This window comes from Corapipo altera, unplaced genomic scaffold, assembly GCF_003945725.1.
Source record: "Corapipo altera isolate COAL_440 unplaced genomic scaffold, ASM394572v1 0, whole genome shotgun sequence".
Lineage (NCBI taxonomy): Eukaryota > Metazoa > Chordata > Aves > Passeriformes > Pipridae > Corapipo > Corapipo altera.
In genome coordinates, this window is record NW_020884872.1 from 80,207,042 (window position 1) to 80,220,550 (window position 13,509).

At 44.1% G+C, this 13,509-nt stretch overlaps 1 protein-coding gene across 5 annotated transcripts in view; it reads left to right on the forward strand.

The window, feature by feature from the left end:
• FAM76B (family with sequence similarity 76 member B) overlaps window positions 1-12,512 on the forward strand; it is a 61,803-nt gene extending 49,291 nt beyond the window's left edge. For 4 of the 5 annotated variants that reach the window (XM_027641573.1, XM_027641995.1, XM_027641720.1 and 1 more), the window contains one exon: window positions 1,390-1,473. In XM_027641573.1, the coding sequence (XP_027497374.1) occupies window positions 1,390-1,467 (78 nt within the window). In that variant the 3' untranslated portion in view covers window positions 1,468-1,473. Of the gene's footprint in view, window positions 1-1,389; window positions 1,474-11,738; window positions 11,936-12,410 lie in introns of those variants that run through there. The other variant, XR_003527456.1, reaches the window with a different exon arrangement.
• The last annotated feature ends 997 nt before the right edge of the window (window positions 12,513-13,509 follow it).

Genomic DNA, 13,509 nt, shown 5'->3' on the forward strand with positions numbered 1-13,509 from the left:
TTGGTAGACAGTTATCCTATCCATCAGGCTTTATTTACTGCATAAAACATCTCCAGCACCATTCATGTCTCAGGAACCATGACAGAAGCAACTCCTGGCAAGGGTTATGTTTAATTTCCCTGAGGCTGGGCTGAAAATGTTGCTGTGTGCTTGCACAGAGGACCTGGCAGCACAGCTCCATTTTCCAAGTTCATGGGGAAAATGAAGACTTGTACCCACTTTGCTCCCCTCTGAGCAGTTGGTGGCCAAGTCACTGGTACCCTGGACTTCACTGAGGCCTGGCAGCTGCCTGCTGAGGGCAGGAAGGCAAAGAGATGCTGCTTCTGAGCATCTCATCCCACAGGGTGGCATTGGGAGGCAGCTGAATCAGGAGGCCAAAGAACATACTAGCTGGCTCCAGTAAGTGTGGCAGGAGTGGGGCTGTGTCCCTGTTCTTCCTCTCCTTCCGCTGCAGCATGCCTTGAGCCACCCTATGGTCACTTTCCAGGGTGAGAAGTTTGCCTCTGGCTTTGTGCTCTTCATCTGTCACCTTCTAAGGAACTAGCAGTTCGGGATCATTAAGACACCTCAGATGAAAAAGTGTTTCCAGAAGGCTCTTGGTACCCAATGAATTGCCTGAAGATCTCCCTTCTGAAGACTTAACATTTTTACTTCCTCTGCTGTCATAACTGCAAAGACAGAGGAAGAACGATTTCCATTTTCTATCCCCTTCTCATCTTTGAGCATAAGGCCCAGTTATGTTGAATCTGGCCCCAAAGTGCATTTGCTGGCCAAGCAGACGTTGAAAAAGCTGTGTGGAGTGAAAACAGTAGGTTTGTGAGGGATGTACAATTACTGGATCTGTAAGCACAGCAAACACAATATGAACCTGAAGGGAGGTAGAAGATCATCCACACAAGGGTAAGTAGACCTGCCTGGGATACCCCTCAAGGCTGTCAGATGTAATTAAGGGGCACCCATGCCCTTTTGAAACAGTAGCTAAAGGTGAGATGAGGATGCCCTAGGGCACTGCAAAGGGATTTAGAAGCAAATGAATCCTAGACCTCAGCAATAAGAATGGGAACCTTGATATCAAGATTGGAAATTAACAGCCATACAGTAGAGAACTGAGGGGCCATCCTATATGTCATAGAATCATAGAATATCTTGAGTTGGAAGGTACCCACAAGGATCAACTCCTGGCCTTTCTCAGGACAACCCCAAAAATCACACTACATGCCTGACAGTATTGTCGAAACACTTCTTGAACTCTGCCAGGTGCCTGACCCAGTGCCTGACCAGCCTCTGGGTGAAGAACCTTTTCCTAAAATCCAGTCTAAACTCCCCCTGACAAAATGTCATAAGCATGTTTAGGTACTAATCCATAATCTCTCTCTGATATTTGTACAGGCACCCACTGCTGCATGCTGGAAGTGCCTTTTGCCAAGCAAGACTGAAATATTCTCTAGTGTAAAAGAAATTGTGTAATTGGTGTAAAAGAAATTCAAAGTGTTTGAATTTGGCATACTTCTGGTATATTGATGTAGCTACATATATTTGTCATGCAGTTGCTTCTTAAGGAAGTAAAACAAATACGTGCTCATCTACCACAGCCTCTGTGTTTACCCAGAACTGAATCCGACAGCACAGCCAGACACTCACTCTGCTGTAATATTTCCTTTCTGAACAGATGTCAGAGGAAGGCCATGCTTAAGCTGCTCTGTGATGTAAACCATGACATATGCTGGAGTCCTGGTCTGCAGGGTCTGAGCCTGACCACAGCATATTTCTCCACCGCAGTCTGAAAACAGGTTTCCTTTGGTGAAAATAAATGGGGAGAGAAGGAAGATTCTCCCCTTGATATGATTTCATGATAAAATCAGAGCAGGGACCTAGATCTAGGAATTTAAAAGCATTCCTGTCTTCAAATTTAGTTTTAATTACTGCAGAAAAGTGTGCCTGCACAAACTGTTTTAGACTGGCACCTGCACTGTGCCTGCAACCAGGGGACCAAACATATTCTCATCCACCAGCTATGGGCACTGCCAGGCTGGAAAATGGGCCAGGTCTTATCCCCTTCTTCTCACCCACAGGAGGAGCTGTGCTGTCTAATGGCTTAGGAAATCTGATTTTTCCCTTTCTGGCATAATTGCTGACCCATTGTGTGATCTTTAGTGAGCTATCTAGGTGCTCCAGAACTCATTCTCTCACTTCAAAAAATAGCATTATGATAGCTACCTTGTACATGGGAAAAGAGCAGTAAAGCTGAAGCTTCTACCTGAACACAGACTGATGCTCAGAATACTGCTTGATGCATTTATAAGTAGGATTTTAGGACACATTCCTGTGAGTGAGAAACTCAAATCAACACATCCAATTCTGTAGTCCCCAATTGTGACTATGAAAATTGTGAATCTTCATCTTGCAAAAAGAGTACAGCCAAAGGGAAGAGCTATTTGATTAAATAGCCCCTGTCTCACGCACCAAATATATCACACATGCAAACAGACCCTGAGTTCAGACCTCGGGAGCCAGTTGCCCAGATGCCTCTGAGGATCTGTGCCTAAGGGCTCATTCCAACCAGCTGAAGTCAATGGGGCTATCCCTATATTTAAGTTTTTGCTGGATGACAGCCAAAGGTTCAGCATCTTGCAGAACTGGCTCTCATGATGCTGCATTCCTTAATAGCTGGGAAAGAGAGCAAAGCAATGTATAGCAGAAAGTGTCCATCCATATTAGTGGGTATAAGTAACCACCTTTAAAGGCCTAATCTATGTAAAAAAGTTTTTGCTCAACCATTAGCAACTTCCCAGCAAAGGCAGGAATTTCCCACGGCTGACATGCCCTGAGCAAACAGAAGAGCTGAAACAAAGAACTGGATAATTAGCTGGGAGGGCAGAAGTTCCTGCGCTGCACAGGGCAACCGCCTTGTGCAGCTGTGATGGGGCTTCATGGAGTGACCTGGAAAACAGACCTGACTTTAAAAGTGCAGAGGGTGAGGGTTTTAGCCGTGCTTTTTTAATTTTGAACAGTGATGCCTGTGGCTTTACAGCTTCATGCAAAGGCAGGCAGACAAACTGAAGTATGAAATGAGCCTTATTAAAACACGTCATACATTATGTATGAACTTGAACTCTTCCTGACCTCTGTAGTTCTGGATCTGCCCCAATTCATAAACATCTTGGGCCAAATTTTGTGATGCTGCAGTAAGTAATCTGAATAAAATCACAAGCTCTTATTTTCAAGACAGTATTCCCAGTTAAGAAAGCTCAGGATGCCATTTATTACGAAGATGCCTAACTCAGAAAGGTACCTGAATAATGTAGCTGGATGTTAACAGTTGTCTGTAGCTACAACCCCACTGTAAACCAAAGCAGAGCACCCTCCCAAGCAACCTGGTAACATTTTTTCATTGCCATTCACTAGAAAAAGTATATTTAGAATGGCGATTGTATAATTGCAGTTAGAGATAGTTGAAATATTCAGCACAAATATGTGAGCTGGTACATCATACTCTTTCTTGGACAAAAGATTCTTTAACCTGATCTTGATCACTGCAAAGGCTCAAATTCTCATATTTAGCATTAGGGGGAGGCATAGTTGTTTGTTTGTTTTAGTTATAGTTTTTTGGGTTTTGGGGTCTTTTCTGAACCTTGCGTGAGCAGACAGCCACGAGGTTGTTCACCGGCTCATCAGCTCGGCTGTTTACTTGTCCTGACGTAGGCCAGGTCACCCAGTTCCAAAGTTGTTGCTTCTCTTCCCTGATTCTCAGCCTCATATGTTTCATAAGTCTGAAATGTTGTATTAAATGTTATGGTTTCAGTGCAGAGTATCTTCATTAATACGCAAATAGAAATTTGATGGAAGAGAGGTAGCTGGCTTCTCCTCGAAGCTGCTCAGAGCCCTTCTAAGCCACTGATCCCAAATTCCTAAACATCCCTTCTCAGGCAAGTGAGTGGCTGTGAGCACACTAAATGCACAGTTTGCCCTTCCTCTACCAGCACTGTGTTGTGGACTCTTTAAGGAGTCTCTTCAGCCATAAAGACTTCTCTGAAGGGCAAATTTCTGCTGAAGAGGGGCCTCAGAAAGTTAAAAGAGAGTGGACTGGTATGGATTTCAGAGATGGTTTGCAAAACCTTCTGAGTGAGTACCAAGCCAGTCAGCAAAGCCATATCATCAGTGCAGGAAGAGTTTCTGACTCAGACCTCATCTGCCAAAAGAGGCCATGACTACAGAAGTGAAAGAGAGAACTGACTTGTGTTATCTGGAGACAGTGAGAGGAAGCCTCCAAGAGAATTCTGAAAATTTCTATTACATTGGGGGCACCTTTCACATAGAAATATTTTGAATGTAAATTAAGACTCTTTGGCAAGTTCTAAACTTCTGAGATATTGATTGATTCTTTAATCTTTTTTAGCAAATTAATAATATTTCAGTGGTGAAGCGTAAAAGGTAATTTTTGAGTTCGTGTGTTAAGAAGTGGAGCCTGTAAAAACAAAAAATCAAGTGTCTCTGGAAATAACCATCACAACTGTGATAATTGCTGGCAGTGGCTGCAATTCCCAGTAGCTGGCTGTACTCAGCTTTACATGAAATTGATTTGATTTTGCATTTACTTTTCGACCAGGGCTCAGGTGATTTGAATCCAGGTTCAAATTAAGTATGGTTTCCCGGGGTGAGCTGAAGCAATGCATCAAATGCCTAAGGGAAAAAAACAGGAGGGAGTTGGAAAGAGCTTTGTTCAAATTTTTAATTATTTTACCTCATTCGCAGTCTGAGTGGCTGTTTTTATTTGATCACATCAAACTCTCAGTGCACCACTTTTTTTGCTCTAGCTAGCATGCTGCTTACACAGCACAGAGCTTTTTTTCCCCTGACATTCACAGATGTGAGCTCTGGTCCCCACACTTCAGATCTAGAAGCTGAGATTAAAAAAAAATCCCCAAGTGCTCATTTCTTTGCCTGCAGACCCAGGTCCTGAAACACCATGACAGCTCTCAGCCTCTCCCCCAACATCACTGAAGGCTTGCTTAGAAGTGCTTGCCCAGGACTTTTCCAGGACCTCCCAGCTGCTGAGCTTCTGCTGAGAAAAACACCTAAGTTTTGCCTACACATTTCCGATGAATAATTTGCCTCTGTGTAATGCCCATGGACATGTCAGGTTTCTCTTTTGGGGGGTTCCTTCTCTTTTGGGGGGTTTCCTTCTCTTTTCAGGGGTTTCCTTCCAACCTTGATGGCCCTGCTGAGCAATCTGGATTGCTCATTGGCTTTCCAGCTTCATGGAAATCTCCAAAGGCTCAAGGTAAGGGCTGTCCTCACCCTGCCTCTGCCTTCACAGGGGAGCCCCATGGCAGGACATGGCTTGTCCTTGTGTCTCCACTGGGCTGAAGTTGTTCCGAGAACTGCCTTCCTTTGGCACAGTTTTGGAAATTGCCTTTGGGAGACAAAAGCAAGGACACGGAGGCTAGCTCTAAGCAGGTGAGAGCCAGACACCACTCCAAAGAATGGTCTTTGCATCCACCTCCACTCCCTTACTTAGGAAGGGAGACAGGCAAGCAGCTCCTCTGGTCTCTGCTCCCTATGAGGAGAGCAATGCTGGAGGAGAGCGAGAAGGTCTTAAGGGGAGGGCAAAGACTGCCACCCCACCACAGGCATCCTCCACCCCTCTGCATCTGGCAGCAAAGATTGGGAACAGACTGCTTTCCAACACTGCCCGTGTCAGAGGGGCATTTGAATGTGGCTCTTTATTTGCTGCTGGTAAAATTTCCCATTGACTTCACAGCAGCATCCATCTCTGGCACAGGGAAGAGACGTCTTTCACTCTAGCTAACCTGAACCTCACTGCCAAGCTCCCTGAGCTTTGTCCATCCTTGCACAATACAGGAGTGAAGACAGAGCTCGGCAGAAGATAATACACTCAAGCCCTCCAAGGGTAGGAAGAGTCCTAATCACCAAAACTATTTTTGGAGGGATCTTTTAGCTTTATCCCCCCTACCCTTGTGAAGCTGGAGAACAGAGCCAAACACCCAGAGGAAAAGAGGATAAAAGGATTTTTCTTCCTAAGGGGGGGAGGGACCATTATCAGAATCACAGAAAGAAGATCAAAAAGAGCTACACAAAGCAGAGAGACAGGCTCTTTCAATCCAGAGGAATAAATTGTGAACCAGCAGAATACCTCAATAATAAATTTCTAATTAACATCTGTTAATTACATCCCACCAAACTAATATTGCATCAGCATGTTTTGTTAATGCATTAGAAATCTGAGCTACACTTTCAAATATTGGGGATCTGTGGTAAACTGGGTGAGGGAGAACTGAGCAGCTGTGACAGAGGGACTCAGTAGGTATTCCAGATGTGGTGGCAAAGTGATCTGAGCAAGGGGCAGAGCCACCAGTGCCACCTTCCCTCCCCTAGGAAAGTGCTGGTGAGAAGCTCTGTGCAAAATCTGCTTGGCTTATAACTGCATGGTTCCTGTGTGCACATGCAGCGAGTCCATGAGGATGTCAGCCTTGCAATCAGTATGGTTTTCATCAACAGGAACAAAGACATGTGAACAGCTACTGGCAAGCGGCCAAAACTTTCCCCCATCACATTTTTCACAGTCATTTTGAATATGACCTCAAGAAGACCTGTTTGTTTTGCCATAAAAGGCAAAGGGACTAATCCTAGGCAGTTTTGTGCTGATGCTTCTAGTTTTGCAGGCATAAAAGGTTCTGCCTGAAGGCATTAGTAGAGAAAAGGGAGTCAAGATTGGTTATGTCCTGGTTCTTCACAGGGTAAGGAAAAAATTACGCATAGACCCAAGAAGGAGGTGTGGTACTTAACACATCAGCACTTGCTAATAAATGCAACCCAGACTTCGATATTAGAAATGTGTGTGTGTGTGAGCATGTCTGGTGACAAGGGAAGAACAGCGTAATTTATTAGTGGTGACTGGCACAACTGACTGCTCTTTGCCACTGAAGAAAGTAAGAAATTACTCCAGTTACAGTTCTTGCCACTTGACATGTGGAACATGCTTGGGAACTCCCTCCCAGTCAAGAGGTATCCATTGTTTCTGAAACAATGATGCTTAATAGTTAACATGCAATTCAGGACCATTTAAATTCAGTAGATTAGGTCCACAGGCCTTGTCCTGCAGTCAAGAGGGACTGGTCCTCAAATGACCTCAAAGCCTCTTAGCTTGCAAGTGAGGATCCACAACATTCATTTTTTGCCAACTCCATCCCTTAATTGCTGGATGTCCTCAAGAAATTTGTTTCACCTGAACATGTGGTGTTTTTTTTCCTTTCCCGTCTTTTTCTCTGTTCAAAGTGTAAGCTCTTTTGAGTTTACATCTAACACAAGATGCATCTTGTGTTAGCCTACAGTTCAGTGGCAAGTGAGAAGTACCTCCCCAAAAGGGAACTTGACAGGGATATTGCAAAACCCAATTTTGTAAAGACATCATAGGCTACATCAGCAAAATATTTGCCTGCCCATGATGATGGAGTAAACATCAACTAACTATAGATTATCTACGCAATGGGATAAAGTGTATTCTACTCTGTATTCACACAGTTGTCTTACACGTGAGCTGGTCAAGTCAAAGGTTTTCTGGGTTGGACTCCTTTGAAAAACTATTCTTATGGTGTTGAGTGATGCTGGAAGATGAACACCAAGAAAGCAGAAGCAACCATGCAGAGAATTGTTAACAAGCCTTCAGTGCAAGTAAGTGCAAGTGGGGGTGCCATCATGCAAGGCTTGGTGTTGGAAAGCAAGTATATAGCAGTCCTGCATACTGTATTCACTGTCCAGGAAAAGTTAATCCTTGTGATGATATTTCCTCCTTTCAGTGCCAAGACCAAAGCACGCTGGAGTTACTGGTTGCAGAACTTCCTGTAGACCTTGATGGAGGTTTGTTTAAACTGGCACACTCCCCATTTTGAGAGATGTTCCTCTTGTTTGTTTTTGGTAATTGCTACTAGGTTGGGCTAGTCCTGTTTATACATCACAGGTACTTTTTTTTTGCATGATCCATGCTGTTATTTCTTAAATTTCTCAAGGGATGCTTAGTTTTCACCTGGACTGAATGACACCACACACAAACTGTCATCAAAGGTATTTAAATAGGTGAAAAGATAATACACTGACAAAACTGGAAACACTGTTGCTATCTTGAAAAACTAAGGTACATTCTTTTAGCACCCTTTAAGAAATGCGTTTGTTTAGATAATAACTTATGCAGAAAATTAACTCACACAATTATGCTGGATGAATAATATTCTGCTTCTTTATTTTATATTATAGCATATGCAATTGTAATTTTTTGAGCTCTTTGGAGTGATAAAGTTCCTGAAATACTCTATTTATCTTTATTTAACTCTGAAAGGGGCAAATAGAATGACCTGATTAAAACTGAGTCAGTTGCCCTGACCTTGACTGGAGGGAAACAGAGGACTACAGTTATAGCACTTTACTATGAGGAATTAAAGCAGTTTAATACTAATAATGTCAATCAATTATTTATGAAAAACAGGCCAACAGTACCAGTGTGTGATATTTAGGAATTTCCTAAGGTGATGGATAAGGGTAACTGCATAAATATAGCATATACTTCCAATTCTATAAAATATTTGATTCCCCTTACATTCCTGAAAAAGAAGCTACTGTGATAGAAAACCTATAAGATATACATTAAAAGGATAAAACCCAGCGAAGTCTCAAAAGATAATTGGAGACTAATTGTTGAACAGGCTATTTCCTAAAGAAATCTTGCAGATGTCTTCCACTAGTCCAATCCTCAGGGACATTTTTGTCACTGGTTTGAAAAAAAAAATCAGATTGGAAGAGGTAAGAAATAAAGATAGTGGGACAATCTGGGTAAAGATCATAGAATCATAGAATCGGCCAGGTTGGAAGGGACCTCTGAGATCATCAAGTCCAACCTTTGATCCACTACCACTGTGGTTACTAGACCATGGCACTAGGTACCACATCCAGTCTCATCTTAAAAACCTCCAGGGATGGAGAATCCACCACTTCCCTGGGCAGCCCATTCCAACACCTGATTACTCTCTCTGTAAACAATTTCTTCCTAATATCTAACCTAAACCTCCCCTGGTAGAGCTTAAGACCATGTCCTCTTGTCTTACTGATAGCTGCGTGGGAGAAGAGACAAACCCCCACCTGGCTACAACCTCCTTTCAGGGAGTTGTAGAGAGTGATGAGGTCTCCCCCGAGCCTCCTCCAGGCTAAACAACTCCAGCTCCCTCAGCCTCTCCTCACAGGAGATGTGCTTGAGTCCCTTCATCAGCCTCGTTGCTCTTCTCTGGACCTGCTGCAGCAGCTTAATATCCTTCCTGAACTGAGGGGCCCAGAACTGGACACAGTACTCCAGGTGTGGCCTCACAGGCACTGAGTACAGGGGAAGAATCACTTCCCTGGACCTGTTGGCCTCACTGTTCCTGATCCAGTCCAGGATGCCATTGGCCTTCTTGGCCATCTGGGCACACTGCTGGCTCATATTCAGCTTCCTGTCAAATCCAGACTCCCAGGTCCCTCTGCCTGGCTGCTCTCCAGCCACTCTGCCCCCAGCCTGTAATACTGTATGGAGTTGTTGTAACCAAAGTGCAGGACTCGGCACTTGGCCTTGTTGAACCTCATCTCGTTGGAATCAGCTCAACTCTCCAGGCTTTCCAGGTCCCTCTGCAGAGCCCTCCTGCCTTCCAGCTGATCAACACTCCCCTCAGCTTAGTATCATCTGCAAATTTGCTGATGGTGAACTCAATCCCCTCATCTAAATCATCAATAAAGATATTAAACAGAACTGGTCCCAATACTGATCCCTGGGGGTCAACCACTGGTGACCGGCCGCCAACTGGATGCAGTATTGTTCACCACCACTCTCTGGGCCCGGCTCTCCAGCCAGTTCCTAACCCAGTAGAGAGTGCCCCTGTCCAAGCCATGGGCTGCCAGCTTTTCCAGGAGTATGCTATGGGAGATGGTGTCAAAGCCTTTGCTGAAGTCCAGGTAGACACATCCACAGCCTTCCCCTCATCCACCAGGCAGGTCACCTGATCATAAAAGGAGATCAGGTTGGTCAGACAGAACCTGCCCCTCCTAAACCCATGCTGGCTGGGTCTGATCCCTTGTCCATCCTGTAGGTGCTGAGTGATTGCACTGAGGATGATCTGCTCCATAACCTTGCCAGGCACTGAGGTCAGGCTGACAGGCTTTCAGTTTCCTGGGTCCTCTTTCTGGCCCTTTTTGTAGATTGGCGTGACATTCGCCAGCTTCCAATCATCTGGGACCTCCCCAGTGAGCCAGGACTGTTGGTAAATGATGGAGAGCGGCTTGACGAGCTCTTCCGCCAGCTCCCTCATCACTCTTGGGTGATCCTTAATGACTCAAAATGCATGTAAACATAAACAAGTGGTACATTCAAGACAGCTGAAGGTAAGGTCATGCCTATAGGTGGCCAACAGTTTGGTCATACTTAGAATATGTGGTTGCCTTTCTGAAAAACCAAGACATGGGCAAAACCAGGCTAAGTCACAGCAGGGTTGACCAGCTGATATCAGCTACTTCCATGAAATGGCCAGTCAGCCCTCATCAGAACTTGGCAGAAGAAATGAAGTGGTCTCAGCTAAGACTTGGGAGGTTTTGTTTCTTCTGTATTTGAAGACATCTGATTATTCTTGGGATATCATGTCCAGTCTGGGTTCCTTCTTTCATCAAGTTGGAGAGAACTCAAAAAATCACAGAGAAGATTGAAGGTCTGGAACACATGCCCTTCACTGAGATTCAAAGATGTTGATCTATTTGAGTACAAGGGGAGACTTTTGTCACTGTTTATAAGAGTCTGCATAAGGAGGAATAATTTGACAGCATAGAAGTTTTGTACCCTCATAGACATAGATATAGACACAGGCATAACCAGATCCAGTGCTGAAAGGTGCAGTTGGGGAAATCTGTATTTGAAGTAAATCATGAATGATATGTCAATTTCGAGAGATATCAGTCACTGAAATTTCTTACTGAGGCTTCTGATGGAAAATCCATACCTCACTAGCTTCTTTGAAGTCAATACTAATATTTCAGAACAGGGTATCCTCTAGGTTAAGCATGGATTCTAGACCTGCAGCAGGCGCTAGCTGAGAAGCAAGTACTAAGCAGGTAACTGAAGCTACAGAACTAGTCTCTTCTGATCTTATAATGTAATGAACATTACATGTTGAGGATCTGTGTTCCAGAGACTCACTCATCACCATACAGGAGTATTTGGCTCATCTACATCCCACTTTTCCACCTCCTCCCCCTACGCGATTTCATATCAGCTATTTCACTTGCACAAATTTTCCTTGCCCTTGCCCTTGCTCTTCCCTCTTCTCCACCATAACTTTTCCTGTCTACTAGTCCCTCAGCTAGTTTGCTTACAGTGTGAATTCTGCTGCGTGAGTTGGAGTTGGTCATAATGTAAGAGAAAATATCAAGGTTTGCACTACAGGGTTTTGAGTATGTATGAGGTGTCCAGCTCCAGACCATACACACTCAGGAGTCAATTGCCACACTCAGGGAACTTTACCCAGTGACACAACCGACCAAGCACTTACCCTCCAAAAAACTTCTTCTGGAAAGAGAAAACCCACTGTGATTTTTGTAGATGTACTTAGGGTAAAGGTCCATCAAGTTAAAGACTCCTTTTGTGTCTTTCTTCAACCTCTCCCTTGCTTCATCTGACTACACTGGAGTGAAACTGATCCTCCCTCTTCCAGGTCTGGGGTCTGGAGCTGGCCTGAGTGGTTACTGTAACTGCAGCAGCAGCTTGGACAATGCAAAGAAATCCTGTAGGAATTTGGCTGTGCTCCAGCACATCTCTCCTTCGCATGTGCGAGCTGCAATTCGAGGGACACAATTTGGACAATGCAGTGAGGGTGGATTTCCACGCATGAGGCCAGCAGCACATCCTGAGGTTTGACAATCATTCTCATTGTCAAACTAAATTCACCACTCCAAAACATGAGTACATTTGTTTTTTTTCTAAGAAACAGCCACTACAAATGTATTTTTCTACTTTCAGCCATTCTGGTTGAAATTAACCCTACACATGTAGAATCAGTCCAGAATAGACATGCAGAACATAAAATCCCAACAGTTAAACTTGGACCACTGTATAAATAACTACAAACAGGAATATGCCAGGTAAATATCATAACAGTGATGTCCAGACAGCCTGATGATAGACAGGAACCCAGTAACCTCTTAAATGCCAGAATGACTCTGTACCTTGCTACAGCTGCATTGGTTTATAGACCTCAGTTGTTCTAACCAATGAGGGTATTTTACTATATTACATTACATTTTATTATATTATATTAATTCTGTTAGGGATTGTTTGGCTATTTAAAAGAAGAACAAAGTCTCGCAAGAGCCTTGGTCCCTTGCAGAGAGAGCCATATGAAAATCACCTGATACATAACAGTTGCTGAGAGCAATTGCTCAGCCCACACGCTGCCTTGCACAGAAATGATCATCTACAGAAACATTTTAAGAATTCAGGAGAACACCTCAGAAAAAGCAGCAGGAAGGATGGAGGAGTGGGGGAAATGGTGTACGGAGGCTGGAAACTTCTGCCAATCATTGCTGTGCAACCACTCACCTCAGTCAAGTGGATTTTCTTTAAATATTTGCAGCATCAGGGCCTGGGCTGGTAACTTGAATATTAATGTAGTTCATCAGCACCTTCTAAATGGATGCCTAAAAGCTCCCAGGATTCTTCCTGCCTGTTATCCTTCTCTTTTCCAGCCATCTCCACTCCGTACAATTGTACCAGGTCATTTTAAGTGGGAGGGAGAGGCTCATCTGGAAAACTGCTGCATATTTATAATAAGACCATCTATTACACCAGTGCAGGATGGAATTGAAAACATATGGTGCCCTGGGAGCAGCTGTTTCTTTTTTTAGGCCTCTTATGCCCTTCACAAATGTCAAGATAGAGAAATGAAAATGTCAGGAAACTGCAATATGCTTACTCTAAAGGCCTCCCATTGGTGACGTATTTATAAAGCTGTTGGAAATTTGATTCACACCAAGTGCAGCGGACAAGGTTTTGAAATCCCCATTAACAGAGAGGTCTGCTAAAACCAATTCTCCTGATCTACACTTCAGGGGGATCTTCTGCTAATTGGACACAGACCCTCATGCACCTATGGAGAGAGCCCCTGCTTCTGTAGTGATGGTTTGATGCCACTCACTTGTAGGGGTCTAGAGGAATGTCCCCATGCCTTTGCAGTTGTGTCCAGAGAGCCAGGTATCTGAGGTTTTACCACAGTGGTGAGTTGTTGCAGTGGATGGTGAGGCTGGATGGGACAGTTCAGTGGGATCCTCTGTTCTATTTAAAAGGCAATAAATGCAATCAAACCAAACAGTTACCTGGCAGGCTCTGCCCACACTGTGCCACCACTGGGACAGTGCTCTTGGACTGTTTCAGTTCATTGTTTAGCATGCAGCCACGTGGACCAGTTACAGGTGCCTCAAAAAACCTCC